Here is a 16719-nt window from a genome sequence, read left to right as displayed (position 1 = left end):
CATTACACTGATTTTTCTGTTTCTTGTTCTAACACTTTTGTAGGGTAAGCTCGGGTGTATCGGGACAAAAAATTTGAAAATTTATAACACTGTTCTTCTTCTGTAAAGTTCTTAGTTCATTCTTTATCATACTTAAGGAGAAAATTACGATTCATATTGCTATTGTTATCAAATACACAGAAAATACGTTAAAGATAACAGTTAGGTACCACATGTCTCTATTTACTCTTGCCAGTACGGATGAATCGGGACTGTCACTGAGATGAATCAAGCAACTGTTACAATAACATTTTTCTCCTTTTAACTGTGATGTACTGTACTTATATGTTTAGAAAGTATACTGAGTGTCTCAGGACAACTGTCCATGGATTTTTCCAATGACGTAATGCTTATTAAGGCCTTTGCAACGGTATGAAGAGACACCTTCAGCCTTCCTGAATCTTATTTCGGGACTGCACGTACGAAAAGCAATAAGCCAATCAATTCCTGCAATCTAATGAATCACAAAGTTCGAAGAGACCGGTTCAGCGCTGACCAAACCGAAATCCGAGCGACCAAGGTCATCAAGAACGGGCGAATCTGTGGAGAGTGTAAATCGATCTGTTCATGACGATCCTAACCTCTCCATTCGTATGCGAGCGAGTTCTTTAAATAAACATAGATCATCACTGCACCGAATTCTGCAAAAGACCTTAAATTAAGCCCTTAAAAATCCAATTGGTGCAAAAACTAAAGCTGGGTAGTAGATTTAAAATAAACAAAATATTAGAAATCAGAAGTTTCTATTCCTCTTAGTTTCAACACCTGGTATTTGCTGAGAGAAATTCAGAACTTGACACTAGACGGTCACTATGTTAAGTAGTTTTCTGATACATCAAGTACAGACAATAATCTGTAGATTGCAGTAGCTTATTATACGCAGTTCATCTCTACTAGGGAATTAATATTCTAAAACTGTCCAGAGCTTACCCTACTTACAGCTACATCTGCATCTACATTATTACTCTGCAATTCACAATTAAATGCCTCACAGAGGGTTCATCGAACCACCTGCAAGTTACATCTCTACCATTCCATTTTCTAGGAGCGCGTCGGAAAAACGAACGCTTAAATCTTTCTGTGCGACTCTGATTTCTTTTATAGTGCCGCGCGGAGTGGCCGGGCGGTTTGAGGCGTCATGTCGCGGACAGCCGGAGGTTCGAGTCCTCCCTCGGGCATGGGTGTGTGTGTTGTTCTTAGCATAGGTTAGTTTAAGTAGTGTCTAGGGACCGATGACCTAAATAGTTTGGTCCCTTAGGAATTCACACACATTTTAACATTTGAATCTTTTATGCTACTATGATCATCATTCCTTCCATGTAGGTGAGCGCCAACAAAATATTTTCACACTCTGAGAAGGAAGTTAGTGTTTGAAATTTCATGAGAAGATCTTGTCGCAACGAAACACTTCTTTTAATGACTGGCACCCCAATTCACATATCATACCCGTGGCGCTCTCTCCCCTATTTCGTGATAGTACAAAAGGAGCTCCCCTTTTTTGAGATTTTTTGATTTCCTCCGTCGATCCTGTCTGATCCGGATCGCACACCGTACAACAATTCTGCAGGAGGGGACATACAAGCGTAGTGTAGGCAGTCTCTTTAGTAGACCTGTTGCATTTTCCCAGTGTTCTGCCACTAAATCGTAGTCTTTGTTTTGCTTTACCCATAACATTATATATATTATCGTTCCAGTTTAAGTTATGCGTCATTGTAATCCCTAAGTACTGAGTTAAATTTACAGCCTTTAAATTTGTGTGATTTATCGTATGACCGAAATTTAGTCGATTCCTTTTGGTAATCAGGTGGAAGACTTCACACTTTTCATTATTTAGCCACTTTTCGCACCATACAGATAGCTTGTCTAAATCGTTTTGCAATTTCGTTTGATCATCTGATGACTTTATGAGACGGTGAATGACAGCATCATCTGCAAATAATGTAAGAGTGCTACTCAGATTGTTTCCTACATCGTTTACGTACATCAAGAAGAACAGAAGCCTTATAACGCTTCCTTGGAGAATGCCAGATATTACTTCTGTCTTACTCGATGACTTTGTGCAAGTTAGTACGAACTGTGGCCTTTATGACAGGAAATCACTAACCCAGTCGCACAACTGAGACTATAATCCATAGGCACGCAATTTTTTTAGAAGTCGCTTGTGATGCATGATGTCGAAAACCTTCTGGAAACCTAAAAATATGGAATCAATTTGACATCGACTGTCAATAACACTTCGTGGTAATAGAGAGCTAGTTGTGTTTCACAAGAACAATATTTTTTGAATCTGTGCTGGCTGCTTGTCTACAGGTCGTTTCTTCGAGATAACTGATAATATTCAGACACACTATATGTTCCAGAATCGTACTGCAAACCGACGTTACACATTTGGGTCTGTAATTCAGCGGTTTACTGTTATCTCCTTCCTTGGCTATTGGTGTGACTGTTGCAATGATCTAGACCTCACGCATGGATCTTTCAGTGGGTGGTCGGTTGTATATGAGTGCTAAATATGGAGCTATTCCATCACCATACTATGAGAGGAACCAGGCTGGTATACAATCAGATGCCTTGTCTTCATTGAGTGGTTTAAGCTGCTTTGCTGCACCGAGGATATCTACTTTTACCTGTTGTTCTTGGTTCGAATTCTGTATTATTTACTTGGTCTTCCTTGGTGAAGGAATTTCGGGAATCCGTATTTAGCAAGTCCGTTTTAGTGGCACTACCATTAGTAACATCACCATTGTTATCGCGGAGTGAAGATATTGTTGTGTCTTTCTGGTAGTGTTCTTTCGATACGACCGGAATCTGTTTGAAAAAACTGCTTCATGCTTAAATCACACCTGCTGTCAAAAGCATTGCAAGAATTGATCCGAAGAAGAGTAGCCAAGAATGTTGCAATTATTTCATAGTGATTGTCTAATTTTCAGGCCCGAATTTAGGGGGAGGGACGGGGGGGGGGGAGGGGGGCAAACCGTGGTATCTGCCCCGAGCGGCAATTTCAGGGAGCGCCAAATTCTTATTCTTGAAGCAAAAAACCTAGTTTCACAAAGCGCCTAGCATCTAGCGCACTTTGGATTATCCATTGTTCATATAATTTTGAAACGCATCGCTGTTGGTCTTTGAACATTTTTGAACACATCCTAAGTTGATTTCTAAACGAATCAGAAGTTTATTTTTGAGTTCGTGGATAGTGTACGTGATGTCTCTGCCAGACGAATCATCATCGCATCTAGAAATTAACTTTTCCGCAGACAAAATGGGACGGGGCTACACGAGCTGAGTCGAACAAACCCGAACGGGTGGGTGCGAGGGTGGGTGCCAATTGTTGTTTGTTTATGTGGTTGATCGCGTGTGCGAATGATAAGCCTTGTTATAATTATACCAGAGTGGAAATAAACTTCTCCGCCTCGTGATGACTGGGTGTTGTGTGATGTCCTTAGGTTAGTTAGGTTTTAAGTAGTTCTAAGTTCTAGGGGACTGATGACCATAGATGTTAAGTCCCATAGTGCTCAGAGCCATTTGAACCATTTTTTTTAAATAAACGACTAACAGGAATAACAGGTAAGAAAGATTACATATTATATTCTCGGTTATCCAAGAAAACGAACGTTTCACAGAAAAATTTTGCCAGATCGGTACACAACTAGGAGCCAGTTTAACAATCCCCGTTTAGTAGCGGCTTAATTTTATTTTCGGAATAGCGCGGAAAACGTGTTGTACGAACATATAATAACGCTTAACTGAAGAATAAACGCTTCATAAGGAAACCTGTGATTCTGGTAGGGTTACTGAAGTTAACTGGGAAATACGTTTTGACAATGGCTGAAATAGTTACAGAATTTGTGATAAGATTGTTGGTAAGGACGAGGAAGGGGAAGAAACGGGGACAGCACACAAATTATATGGACGAATATAACGATTCCAAATTTATATTAAAATTTAGTACTACTACTACTATTACTACTTTTTGATCTCCTGCTTGAGAAACTGAAGTATATGAAGGAAACGTGAAACTATTTCCTAACATAAAACTTTATGCTTGTAGTAGGCCTAATAGGCATTTGATATTGGTACTTCATGAATTATGTTCTGTCGAGTTATTTATGTAACGAGATAGATAAAAATGACAATTTTTTAGTATGTGTTACAATTGTTGTAATACTAAAAAGGCTTGTTTCGTTTTATCTAGCTGACAGTGACAAAATAGACGTAATCAAGACGAGCAAGCACACCAGTCTTGGGTATCATTCGTATTAACAGCTTTTTCAGTATTAGACGACGACATTTTGATTTTTCATGTAGCAAAATGTTTGACGAACCCGATGAGATAATAGGTTCTTTTGCAGAAAGGAAGCCTCGCCGCATAAAGCTGTAACAAGATTAGAGAGAAAAAAATCCTGATACCTAAGGATTGAAGAAATGTGTACTGTCTTGTTTTTCTCTTGTCTTTAATGCTTTTATGTTCGCTGTATTTAATTTTATGCCTCACAAAAGAGAAAGTTATTACCCAATAGACAATAAAGACTGCAAATTTTCTGAAGAGTCTTTATTATCAAAAATGGTTCAAATGGCTCTGAGCACTGTGTGACTTAACATCTGAGGTTATCAGTCCCCTAGAACTTAGAAATACTTAAACCTAACTAACCTAAGGACATCACACACATCCATGCCCGAGGCAGGATTCGAACCTGCGCCGTAGCGGTCGCGCGGTTCTAGACTGAAGCGCCTAGAACCGCTCGGCCAATTGACCGGCTCTTATTATCCCGCTCACAAATAATCCTACCCAGTATTGTGAGGTTTCTTTTTAAACTGAGGCAGGATGTCAAACCGGCCGACTGGGAGCTAGGGAAGCACCACAGGACATTATAATTTCCACTCTCATGAATTTATTTTTGATGTCTTGCTTACAAAGTATACATCTTTGAATTCCACAGAGCGAAATATAGTGACGTGCGACAGAGGAACGCTGTGTGGCGTGGCACTCCACTTTGGCACACTGAAGACCAGATTACATGTCTTACATTTCCACGAACATACATATTTCATATATCAAACTCTTCAGAAAGATGTGCGCTACAAAATGAACGAAGTTTTGAATTTTTTTTTTAAATTATGACGTCCTATCTCAAACGCACGAGAGCACCATCAACTTTTTCCCTGGTTCGGAAATTCCGTAGATCCGGGGCTGCTAATTTTATATGTTAATGCAGCGTTTTTGTCCAACAGAGTAGCACTAAGCCTTAACGTGGTACGTATTTTCTGAATACGCCTTTGACTTACACTGTGACGAGCTATTGTGCAGTAATGGTGTCTGTTGCAGAGCGGAACTCGGCGCTCCAGGAAGCGGAAGGCAGCCGCAGCGGAGGCGGCGCCGGGGGCGCTGGGGGTGGCCAGTGGTCGCGCAAGCGGCGCCGCCGCTCCTCCAGCCTCTACAAGAACGTCGGCTCGTTGTGCTGCCTCTGCAGCCGACCCAACTACCTGTGACTGGCGCTCGCCCAGCCTCCACAAGAACGCCAGTCCCTCTCCGCAACCGACCCAACTACCTAATACTGCCGCTTCTGCAACCTCTACCACCGGGTCCGGCTGCCATTGCTGCAGCGGCCGTGACCTCACCGACGGGACGCCACCTGATGACTGCGCAACAGTTGATACACTACTGTGTTCACCCTTGCGGCGAAGGGATGTAGCAGACTGTGCGGTCTATGTCGTCAAATACTTCACCATCATTTACGCAAAACTGAGGGGTGCATCCCCTTACTAGGAGCACAGTAATTACTTCTTGTAGTCAACAGCACTGTTCTCGCATCCCAATCAATTAGCACGTGCCGGTCTGAGTTGGAATGCTAACTATGCACGGTGGAAAAAGAGCAGTGCCCTTCAAAACTACCGAGAGATAGGCATTCCAAAAAGAACACTGTAAGGAGGCGATTAAATTGAGACAGCATCCATATAGCTGCCACTGCGTATGTGCAGCTCTTTCCCAAATGCAACTTAAGAGAATCTGTGGCTTCATCAATGGTAAAAAGCAGTCGCATCACTGACCAGACGTACTCGTTAAAACTTCGTTCAGCGCCCTGGGCAAAATTCTCACAGTCGCCTATTATCTTTGCAGGTGTCAGGGGAACAATAATGTTACCGACCGTCGAATCGACGAAAGTTTTAACGCTGGACGTAATGTCAGCGATGGTCACATGACAGATAGATGCCCTTTCTCACAGCACTACGTAGTTAAATGATGAAGTGTACGGTATTCATATACAAAAACAAACTTCATATGATAGAATTAATCCTTGTACTGTAGCCACTGAAAACTTGAAATTAGCAAAAATCGTCAATTACTCGACAAGTCTCCTCAGCTAACACTCCCTACGTGATCACCCACATACCGTTCAGATGTAACCGTATGATGGACAGATAATAGACTCGTCCACAACTTTAGACTTGCAGCTTTCTAGTGTGACCACACCAATAATGTAAGGAGACACTCTCACCGTTTCCACAGACTCAGAACCACACGAGCAGGACCATTTGTGTAGTAAACATTCGAAGCTTGTAAAGACAGTGGCGATATTTCCGCTGTTAGTATAGATCCTTGCACGTAAATTCCGATCCACGATACCTCATAACACAGCAATCAACCTCTCCCCACCTTAATGCATCAAGTCATTTTGCCAAATCTCTAACACCTGTTGAAGAAAACGCGTGTGAATATGGGCACATTAGACGTCGTGTACAGATAACGATGTGTCTCGAGCTCTGCTTCTGCTTCGTGTACAGTGAGCTGGGAAGACACACCGTGTCTTAACTAAGATCCCATTCTTTACAGCAAATGCACCAGTGTAAGATGTAAACCTACGATGAAGTTCTATACCCTCGCTCGTTTGTGCTCCTCTCCTAATTCCTACGTAGCGTATTAGTACAAGCATTTAAAGACAGCTGACTACGTTTAGCAACTGCCTGTAACATTAGGAATATCATTCCCTTTCTCCATGTTTACAAGGAACGCAGTTGTTTGTGCGTCGTCTACAGTTCAGTAGATATTGCATTTTCTAAATAATCCGTATCCTCGAACAGATTTTACCAAGCAGCAGTTTGCAGCTACTATTTATGAAGGTATTTTTTGGAAATTTTGGAGAGATTAAAAAAGAAAAGACGTTTTATTGCCAAAGTTATATTTAGAGGAAATATCGTCTTGTTAGGTTTGTAGCACATGTTGGTATTTTTCAGAACGTTTACCACGATGTTGACCGAGTCCACTTCACAAAAATTCTCCTTCTTTTCCTTATAAGTATCAAAGAAGTATTGTTTGCAACTCTTAAATACTAAATGAAATAGGAAAAATGATATCTCTGTAAAATCGGCGCGTTTGTCACCCTTACTTACGGGTAAATCATAGATAATACAAGTTTCTGGAAGTTTTGAAAGAATGTAAAAATCAGCTGTGTTGCTGGATACTTGGTCAACAAATATTGTATTATAGATGATTATTCTACTGTATTATACTCATAGCTGTAGAGCCCTGAATATTTTCGGGCTTAAAGGAAAAAGCAATACTTAATGATATACATATATAAATCTAACTTTGGGGAGTATTTTTTAAGCATGCCGTTTTAATATAATTACTATTGCTATGATACATATACAAATACACACACCGATAGAGTACTCCGCTATTGTCCGTAGCTTCGATGGTCAGTACCAAGGAGATGACGCCTCTACTTCCTTCACCTGAGCCTCGTGCTCCACCTTCCAACTTATTGTGACACGTTACGTGTCCTGGCGAGTACTCTTAACGACTCCACTTTATCGATTAAGCGGACCAATGTTTGACATAGCCACCAAGCAGGTATCGATAGTCTTTAGCATGAACGGACGCCAATGATGTTATTGACTGAAAAGCAACAACATCGGCAGACAGAATATAAGAGCTTGTACTGAGTGGGAAGTCGTTTCCTGTCGAACGGCATTCGGCAGGATAGGATGAAGGAGTATGAAACTACTAATTGTAGGTTTTAATACCAGGTTTATATTTACTCTGTTCATGTAGCGCCCTCGATAATCCGTGACAGTTATTCGAATCTTTCTCTCTCGCTACAATGTCCCTTTCATTCCTCTTCGCAGATGCCTATAGCAAACGACGGATAATAGTTCATTCTGTTATTTCTCCCCCCCCCCCCCCCCGCCCCATTCCAATTACTTGCACAAATCGAGCACAGGCAAATGTTTGTATCTGTGTCGCAACCCCTTTTACCTTCATCTTCACATCCAACAAGGATCTGTACACTTGTGATGACAGAATCGTTTTACAGCGTTAAATCTTCGTATTCTGAAATTCGACAGTATCGCTTCGTCAAAAGAAAGTAAAAAATTCAGTAACACGTCTCAAATCTTCCCTTTAATCCGAACTGTAGAGAGTCCCACACCCTCGTGGCATATTAAACAATAAGTTACACAAGGATCTTGTAACGGTTTCTTTGTACCTCTCACTAAACGTTCCCAATAAGTCGACTTTGTTCACTTATTATGTAAGTTCGTCCTTCACATCGCTTCATAACGACATCCTTAGATAATTAACGTTTGTGGTTGAATCCAGGATAAATCGCTAACGCGCACCCAAAAGCTACCTGAAAGTTTCCTATTTAAGCCCATTATTTTGCTTCTGCTCACATTCAACGTAAGCTGCAATTCGTAACCCGATTTTGATATTCGGCCAAATCGTTCTGATTTTCCTGTCGCTGTAATAACATGGAACTTTCCTGCACACAACTTCGTTCTCATTACTTACCCTTAATGCAGAGCTCAACCTGACCAAAAGTTTGTTTATATGTTCCGAGAATAAGGGCCGCCTCAGTCGTCATCTCGGGTACTTTTGGAAACCTCAGCGTCTTTTCTAGTAACTTTTTCATTCTTATTTCTTTAACTAATCTGTAAAGGCCTTTCCGTTTCTTTATTTCTCTGTCCTCTACTTTTTATGGGATCCTGGTTCCTACAGCCGCCCATTTTTCACATTCATAGTGTTATGGCACAAGCGTAGAGTTAGAGGCGCTTCATTTGTCAGCTGAGAAGCAATATATGAGACTAGTATCTCTGGCAGCAAACGGCACTCTTCGCTTGTGTCTTCCTTGCTCCGATGAACAAGTGTTATGTTCCCTTCCACATATCAGATTTCAGTCCTTTTTCCAGAATTGGGATTGGCTGTTCACTCACCATCGCTTTCGACTTTCCGAATGAAGTGATAGTCAGACAATCTGCTCATTATCCTATTTCTTCATCATTTCGCACTTGTTCCTCACATTTACTCTAGTTTTGACTGCTCTTTCACCATATAATCACATGCTTTCGTGAGTGAAATCCAGTGCCTTAAAAAGCTTTGCCCAAGTTATAGGTACAATTTTACACTTTATTAGACTACACTGCTGTCATAGAACTAAGTAACTTTTATTAAAGTGCCCTTTTGTTAACGACACAGCCCACTAAACAGTAGTGATAAACTGGAACAGTCTTCATCTGAGTTACCTTTGAGGGCTTTCCATTTTAATAAAGCAGAAAAGAAACAATAACGACTGCTATGAAAAGAAATGATAGCGACTCCATGGGGACCCGTTTATCATCTTTGATTAAACTGAGTGAGACACACACTCATACACACACACTCCCCAGGCGATTATCGTATCTTCGAGACAAAATTAGTCGGAACTCTTTCCCCTCAGAATCGATCATCTCCATCATGCCTAAAGCAGCAAAGTGAGGAATAATTCAAAATGACTGAGTGAAGAGATGAAAAGCCACTGCTCGCGTGACAGTTTGTAACTAACATTAATGACTAGTAATTAACAACGCCCATCATGAAAGTAATTGACAATATTGGTCGTATATCGAGCTGGATGCAATGTGACTTATATACCATGGATTGGAGCAAATGCGTTTACAAAGCAAAACATCCTGAAATTCATCATATAATTAAAACACAACAATTCTGATTTATTGGTTGTCAGTTTTGCAGTCCCATCTAGAAACTGAAATTACAAGTCAACATTAGAGGCATTCATTTCATTTAGTTCACTAAAAATCTTAATTCCATTCTATCTTTCCGGCGTATCGAAAGTTTTCTACGAAATATTTAAATACACTGCCTTCTAAAATGGAACGTATTTATGTGAAGAGTAGTATCTTTTTGAAAAATACTCATTTATAGGAATGACATCTGTCCTGGAAAAGCGAAAGAACGAACGATTTACCGATACATTGAGTGAATATGTAAGATAATGATGGTACAACATCAGTGCTTAGAAAACTGGTATGCCAGACAATATGTACTCCTACACTTGTGGTGCTGAGATGGTCCTAAAGCATTGCACGCATTCAAGGTTCAGCGAAGACATAACGTCTCGGTGATGGATAAATGGTTCACTTTGACACAGCTGAAGACCTAAAAGAAGAAAAGGTATAATTTAAATTGATTGGCCTTATATGATTACCTAAGATCTGTGGCTTTCATAAGTAGAGGTAACAGTGGAGTCTCAGTGTAAATAGGACAAATATATAAATTATAGTCAGTTAGTGATTATAATCATGAACTCGAATGCTATTGGCAGTTTAAAGTAGAAACGTAATGTCATTTCACGTCCGAATTTTCATGTCAAACTATGACACTATAATGATTTTATGCAATGTTAAGGGCTCTGGCATACAATAAGTGATCAGGATTATAACATTCGAAATGACACTGCAAGTATCCCTGTTAAATGCAACATTTTAAGTCCTATAATTCTGATATCCTCTCACCCCAATGGCAACGGATAATGTCACGAACTAGAGGTTCGTGATAAAATCTGCCTACTGCATAATAAGAGCTAGTCCTCCGACTTACGACTGTATAACTGGGAGAAAGTAGTAGACAGATTTCATCATCAACCCCTGCTTTCTAGAGGACTCTCCACTGTTTAGTACAAACAATAGTAGTAAATTATCGCATTACTTACACACAAGAGCGACGATTTACCATCCTTCCTCGGCGTACTCCAGGCATCAAGCAGCTGATAACTCGCATTTAAATCTGCTTGAAGCTGTCGCTGAATGATATAGCGGCATCCATGTGGCAAGTCGCATAGCTTCTAGCAGCGACAGCGCACAGAGCTGGCACTCGCACAGTGAAAAGCAGAACCAGGTCGCGGATGGCAGCTGGTCGCGTCGCATCGCTCCTGCATTCAAGCGCGCCTCATATCGACAGCGGATTACAGCTGCGTGCTATAATGAACGCACATCAGCCCACTCCGTAGCGCCCACCGGATGGTGCGCCAATCCGAAGCGCAGGGTTTGTATATTGTGCTATGAAGAAATGTTTTGAACTGTCAGGATTTACTTGGCACGTAGAAAAACCTCACAGGACAAGTGAACTCCGGAAGTCATTGTGGACATTAAAATTCATCATAAGATATTGATGAAATCCGAAAGTTTGATTTATGGCCTGGCTGAGTGAAGGGTTCAGACTTTATTTTCATCGACCCCAAGCATAGGCAATATCACAACTCTTGGTTCTACTGCAGCCAAATAATGGATGACGGTTAGTCCTCAATTCGTCGGCGAGATCTTGAAGTCGTATGCTCAGAGGGAATGACACTTCATGGACTGTGGATTGCTTTGCCACCGATGAACATAATGTATGCAATGTTTCCCTACCCAGAGTTAGTCCTTAATTCTATGGCGATGACATATAATAGATGTAAGCAGTACTTATTAGTCCTGAATAATCTCAAGGACCTGCTACAGTTGCCAGATGTAGTTCGTTACATTGTTTCTCGCGTTCGCTTCCTGACGGTTTTTTCTTTCCTCTGAGACGTTATATTTACTTTTTTACAAAATTATACAAACCGAGGTTATCCCGGCCTCACATTTGCGATACGTGTACTTGAATAGATCTATAAATTTTGAGATGCAAGAGTATCGACAAACATGTGAGTAATCTTTAGCACAAAGTACTTTTTGGAAATTCAAGACATTCCTCGCCTTCCTTTCCTTCTCTAACTTCAGGTCTCTTATCTCTAGGAGGCTTTTGTGATCATTGCATACTTCAGCTGTACTTTGGCGATAACTCTAGATGTTCTTTACCTAAAATACAATTGTCTTTTGGCTTGCTTCTCTCACAAATATCTGAAAATAATACTTGTTATTATAGAACAGAGTTTCACCTACGTTGAACAACACTTACTTTTCAACTTCCTCGCTGAAACATCTTTCAGCACATCATCAACAAGTCCTTATTTTTATAACATACCTTAATTACTGGTTCGTAGACCATTCATTTGTTACGGTTCGGAAAACTGTTAACTTTTTAATTGATATTATTCTCCACATGCTCATGTTTATCTCGTGAATTCAGGAACTTGGAAATACTGCAAACTTCATAATTATCTCAACAGCACTCGTCAGCGTTACGCAAGTTCACGAAGAATATCATGTATAACTGCGTTCGTGGAGATGTAGCATCTGCTCCGTTCACAGCCGCCGTCTACGATCATGATGTGTGTCTGAAGATGATCTTAAACAGGCCGAAACCGGTAACCTTACATTTAAGAAGTTTATTACGGTTGTGAATGTTTATATTCAATTTCAGATTTTAAATAAACGGCTGTACTTCAGTGATTCATGTTCTCAAAAATTACTAATATAATGTATCTTCGTACAACACGAGAGCCTGCAGGTGTGGTGCAAGGAGAAACATTGGTTTCATACATGTAGTGTTCAACAATAACGAAATACGTTAAGGATTAACGTGTCCACCATTTTCAATTTTCTGTTTTCATATGAGGAACTCATTCGGATAACAACTTCGAAAGAATAGCCACAACAGACTACTCAACTAAAACTGTTGAATGTTCCACAAACAATTAGATTGTTAATTAACATACCTCATAAAAATGGGCTCTCTGATGATGACACAAACTGTCAGGTATGGACATAAAGGAGTGGTCCTGTTTTGAAAACTCATGGCGAAAGCAGTCTTATAATTATTTTGAAAACGTGTCTTCGGTGGAACGTAATAAACCAAATAATGACTAACACACCGTTAAATTCACCTTTGTTTGACGAAGTAAGCTGTTTACATCTTTTTGTCCACCCTCATACCTTCTTTTGCTTCATTTGTTTAGGAACATCTTAGCTGTAATCGTGATATGCGAATAACATGGTGGTAATACCACAGTTCAATGTCTGCATCGATAAATCACATACTTCCCTAAGACGATAAAGATCAAAGAACATGTAACATACCAGAATGTTGTTCCTCTGATACAAAACTGATACAAAACTTTCATTACCGATTACAGTAGTAGTGTTCTTTCTAATAGACTTCCCACTGATTCACTGTACAATGTATTATTAAGACATTATACTACAAAAGGGAAGCTATTTAATTTACCAGTGATATTGCTTTTACTAGTTTCCATCACCTTCTTTTCTCTCAGTTTATCCCATAAATAATGGAACTTTACTTCGTATGGTTGTCTTTTTGCCACTACTTCCTTATTAAATTAGTTGGATTAATGCTGTTGGTACATCACTCAGATCACTTTGAATGACTTGGAATTTATTTGATAGCATTCGGCACTTGAAAGAAACTTTCAAAGTCCGTTTCTTCGCTGTTTTACAAATGTAAATTTAAGTAATTTTTCTAGTAGCATCGCAGTGAAAGTAGTCTTCTAAAAAGGCCCACAACTTTTTAGATTTGCTCACTAGGCAGTATCGGTGTTTTGTAAGGGTTTCTCATCTGTAAAGAAAAGCACAGTTGTTTTAAGCAGTCTTCGCAGTGTCTCTGCTTATGCATGTTTCACAGTATGACAAAACGAGTATGCGTAGCATACACGGCGCTTTTGAATGCTGACATTTCGCAGCGGAGAACTTCAGTCATAAAAGATACTGCTTTATAATTTGTGTTTATCACAACCAATAGCTGCTTCCAAGTGGGGCAAAATAAATTTGCTGCTGTTCTTAACATAATGCACTGCAGTATCCAAGATGAAGATCAAGCCGACAGGTCTTCGCTTTGAAGAGCTTACAACCTGTTCGGTGCGGTGATTATGGTGTGGAAAAATCCGTGCAGGAAAAGCGGTGACATATTTTCCCATTGGAATTAATCGAGTTTTATTCTCTCGATTCAGCATCTACAATTTATTTTTCTTACGTTTTGTGGATATGACCGTGACAGCAACAGAAAACTCGCACGAAATCCCTGGATCGTAAAGCTACTTTCGGAGTAATCTTAATATTGCTGCAACAAAAATTATCACTGTCAAATATTCAGGTGCTGTGTGTGTGTGTGTATGTGTGTGTGTGTGTGTGTGTGTGTGAGAGAGAGAGAGAGAGAGAGAGAGAGAGAGAGAGAGAGTGGTGGGAGAAGAGGAGAAGAGGGGGAGGCTGACGGGAGAGGACGAAAAGATCGGGATGCGTTCGAGTGTGTACAGCCTTGAGTTCTATCGTTTAATTTGTTGTGAAGCCCTCCAGTAATTAACATATCAGTTAGACAATTTAGTTGCAACACGGTCCACAGCCGTGACAGACTTCTTGGTAGAAATAAGAGTCCTGAATTGGCTGTTTTTCATCGTCATTTAATTTTTGTTTGGTGTACTGACGTCCGGCTGTGTAGCCATTTCCTAGCAACTGAATACATGTCAGAAGAAATGCAATTAGAATAAAAATTAAAAAGCCTGTACGTGATCTTACTTGACTTTTATTGTTCTATGTAGTGTATAACGGTTACAAAAAATCGTATTATTAGAAGTACATATATTTCGATGGTATTAGTCACGACCTTTCTACACAAAAAAAAGAAAATAATCCTCCTTCTTTCCCTTCCCAACGTTATGGTAATATCTTAGATGACACTGGTCACACATTGAGCGTACTTGTCCACAGAGGTTTCTCTTTGACTTGTTTGCCACAAGGTACTGCTGCACACTGTTCAGTGCTTGCACGCAGTAGTCAATGCTTGGCTCTATTTGTATCATGACTACAGCTTTTAGGTCCGGCAATGTAGTTAACAATTGTATTATATGGTGTTATCAACTACGGCCTACTTTCTATTTTTACCTGTACGTACATAGTGGTTGCTTTGTATTATACTTTATTATAATGTATCAGCCCAGCCATCGACTGCAAATGATATTATAGGACTGTAACCCAAACCATATGTAGTTAATGGGTTAAACATTCTTATTGCTCTTTTTATTCTGTTTTTAATCTTGTTTTATCGTGGTGGCTATAGCCAAGGGTTGCTTTCTTGAGAATATTGTAATTGCGTTTTTCTGATTTGTACGCAGCAGTTCGAAAATGGCTACACAGCCGAAATGTAAGACTACACAAAATGAAAGTAAAATGGAAATAAAAGCAGCCAAAACAGGAGAATTATTTCAGTTTAAAAAATGTTTAATGTTGAAAAATTATTAATAGTTACGTAAGTTTTCTGAGTAGGAACGGATGGGAGTGTCATATTTTCCGAAAGAACATACAAAGTCAACGGAAGAGGAGCTGTTAACTTTGACATTTAAAAAATTATAACGTCACCCTTGATCCAAATATTTTTGTTAATATATCATACAAGACTAATGTAGGTCCATTGACCATGATCAGAGGTGTCAAACTGAAGCAGTATTTGTTCTTACATAATGGATTAAAATAAAAGACGAACAGGAGGAACATAGAAGTAAACAGCACATATCATACCAACACGACGTCAAGCGTGTGATACAGCTTATCTCGTGATCTTAAGTTTCAGGTGATCACTGTCAAGTGCTAACGTTTTATTTGCAACGCCCTGTATTATAGCGCGTCTCGATGATCCGGTGAATGGAGTTTAGGTGCTGTGGGGTTTCAGTATGTTGATTGCAAAATTATGAATTAATCAAACTGCGACGTCAATCGTCTTGACTTCCAGAGATTAAGCTAACTGCTATTCCCGTCTTCAGAGGTTACTGTTGAGCCCATCTAGTTTTGGTCCTAAAAGGGTTTCTTCCTGCTTTCGGCCTGTATAGCTACAGTTGTTTGGTCGGCATTTCTTCTGGCATTCTGCTTACATGCTGATTCCACCTCATTCTCTATTTATCTCTTGTGTTGTTTATCCCTTCAGTATTCAGTTCTTCCCTAATTGTTTCACTACACCACAGCAGAGACGTCAAGCCATAGTTGTATAAAATTTTATTTTTGTTTCTTTTCTGACCTCACTCTCTAAGGTTCTAATAAGAGTACCACACATGTTCTGAAACTGATGAAGCTTGTTGTTTCTATCTCTGCTACGCTGATAAGTAATTTGATCCCCTAAATAATTATAACTGTTAAATTGGTCACTTATTTTGTTATTGATAACAATTATTGATCTGACTGGCTCAGCTACTTTAAATGCCATTACCTTAGTTTTCTTCATTGAGATTTCCATGTTGTGTTGTTTGCCCAGGAGGTGCAACTTATGTACCGCATAAACAAGTGTCGTAATAATGATATCCGTATTGAATCACATGAGATTACAACCAATGAGCTGCCTTGGTAACCGCGTGCGTTAGCACTCCGCTTCCGGGCTTCGGGGAGGTTCGCCAGCCTCGGATCGAATTAACGACGAGAGTTGGTGTGCCGGCCAGCTTGGATTTGGATAGGTGAATACAGGGCTGGCACCCATACCCGCCTCAGTTA

At 40.0% G+C, this 16719-nt stretch overlaps 1 protein-coding gene across 1 annotated transcript in view; it reads left to right on the top strand.

Moving 5' to 3' along the window:
• LOC126088336 (uncharacterized) overlaps positions 1–14115 on the top strand; it is an 83452-nt gene extending 69337 nt beyond the window's left edge. Inside the window, exons 4-5 of the mRNA XM_049906470.1 lie at positions 5363–5407; positions 14048–14115. Coding sequence (XP_049762427.1) covers positions 5363–5407; positions 14048–14115 — 113 coding nt within the window. The remainder of the gene's footprint in view (positions 1–5362; positions 5408–14047) is intronic.
• The last annotated feature ends 2604 nt before the right edge of the window (positions 14116–16719 follow it).

This window comes from Schistocerca cancellata, chromosome 6 (genome assembly GCF_023864275.1).
Source record: "Schistocerca cancellata isolate TAMUIC-IGC-003103 chromosome 6, iqSchCanc2.1, whole genome shotgun sequence".
Lineage (NCBI taxonomy): Eukaryota > Metazoa > Arthropoda > Insecta > Orthoptera > Acrididae > Schistocerca > Schistocerca cancellata.
The sequence above is the reverse complement of the archived record's forward strand: the minus strand, read 5'-3'. Positions and strand labels throughout refer to the sequence as shown.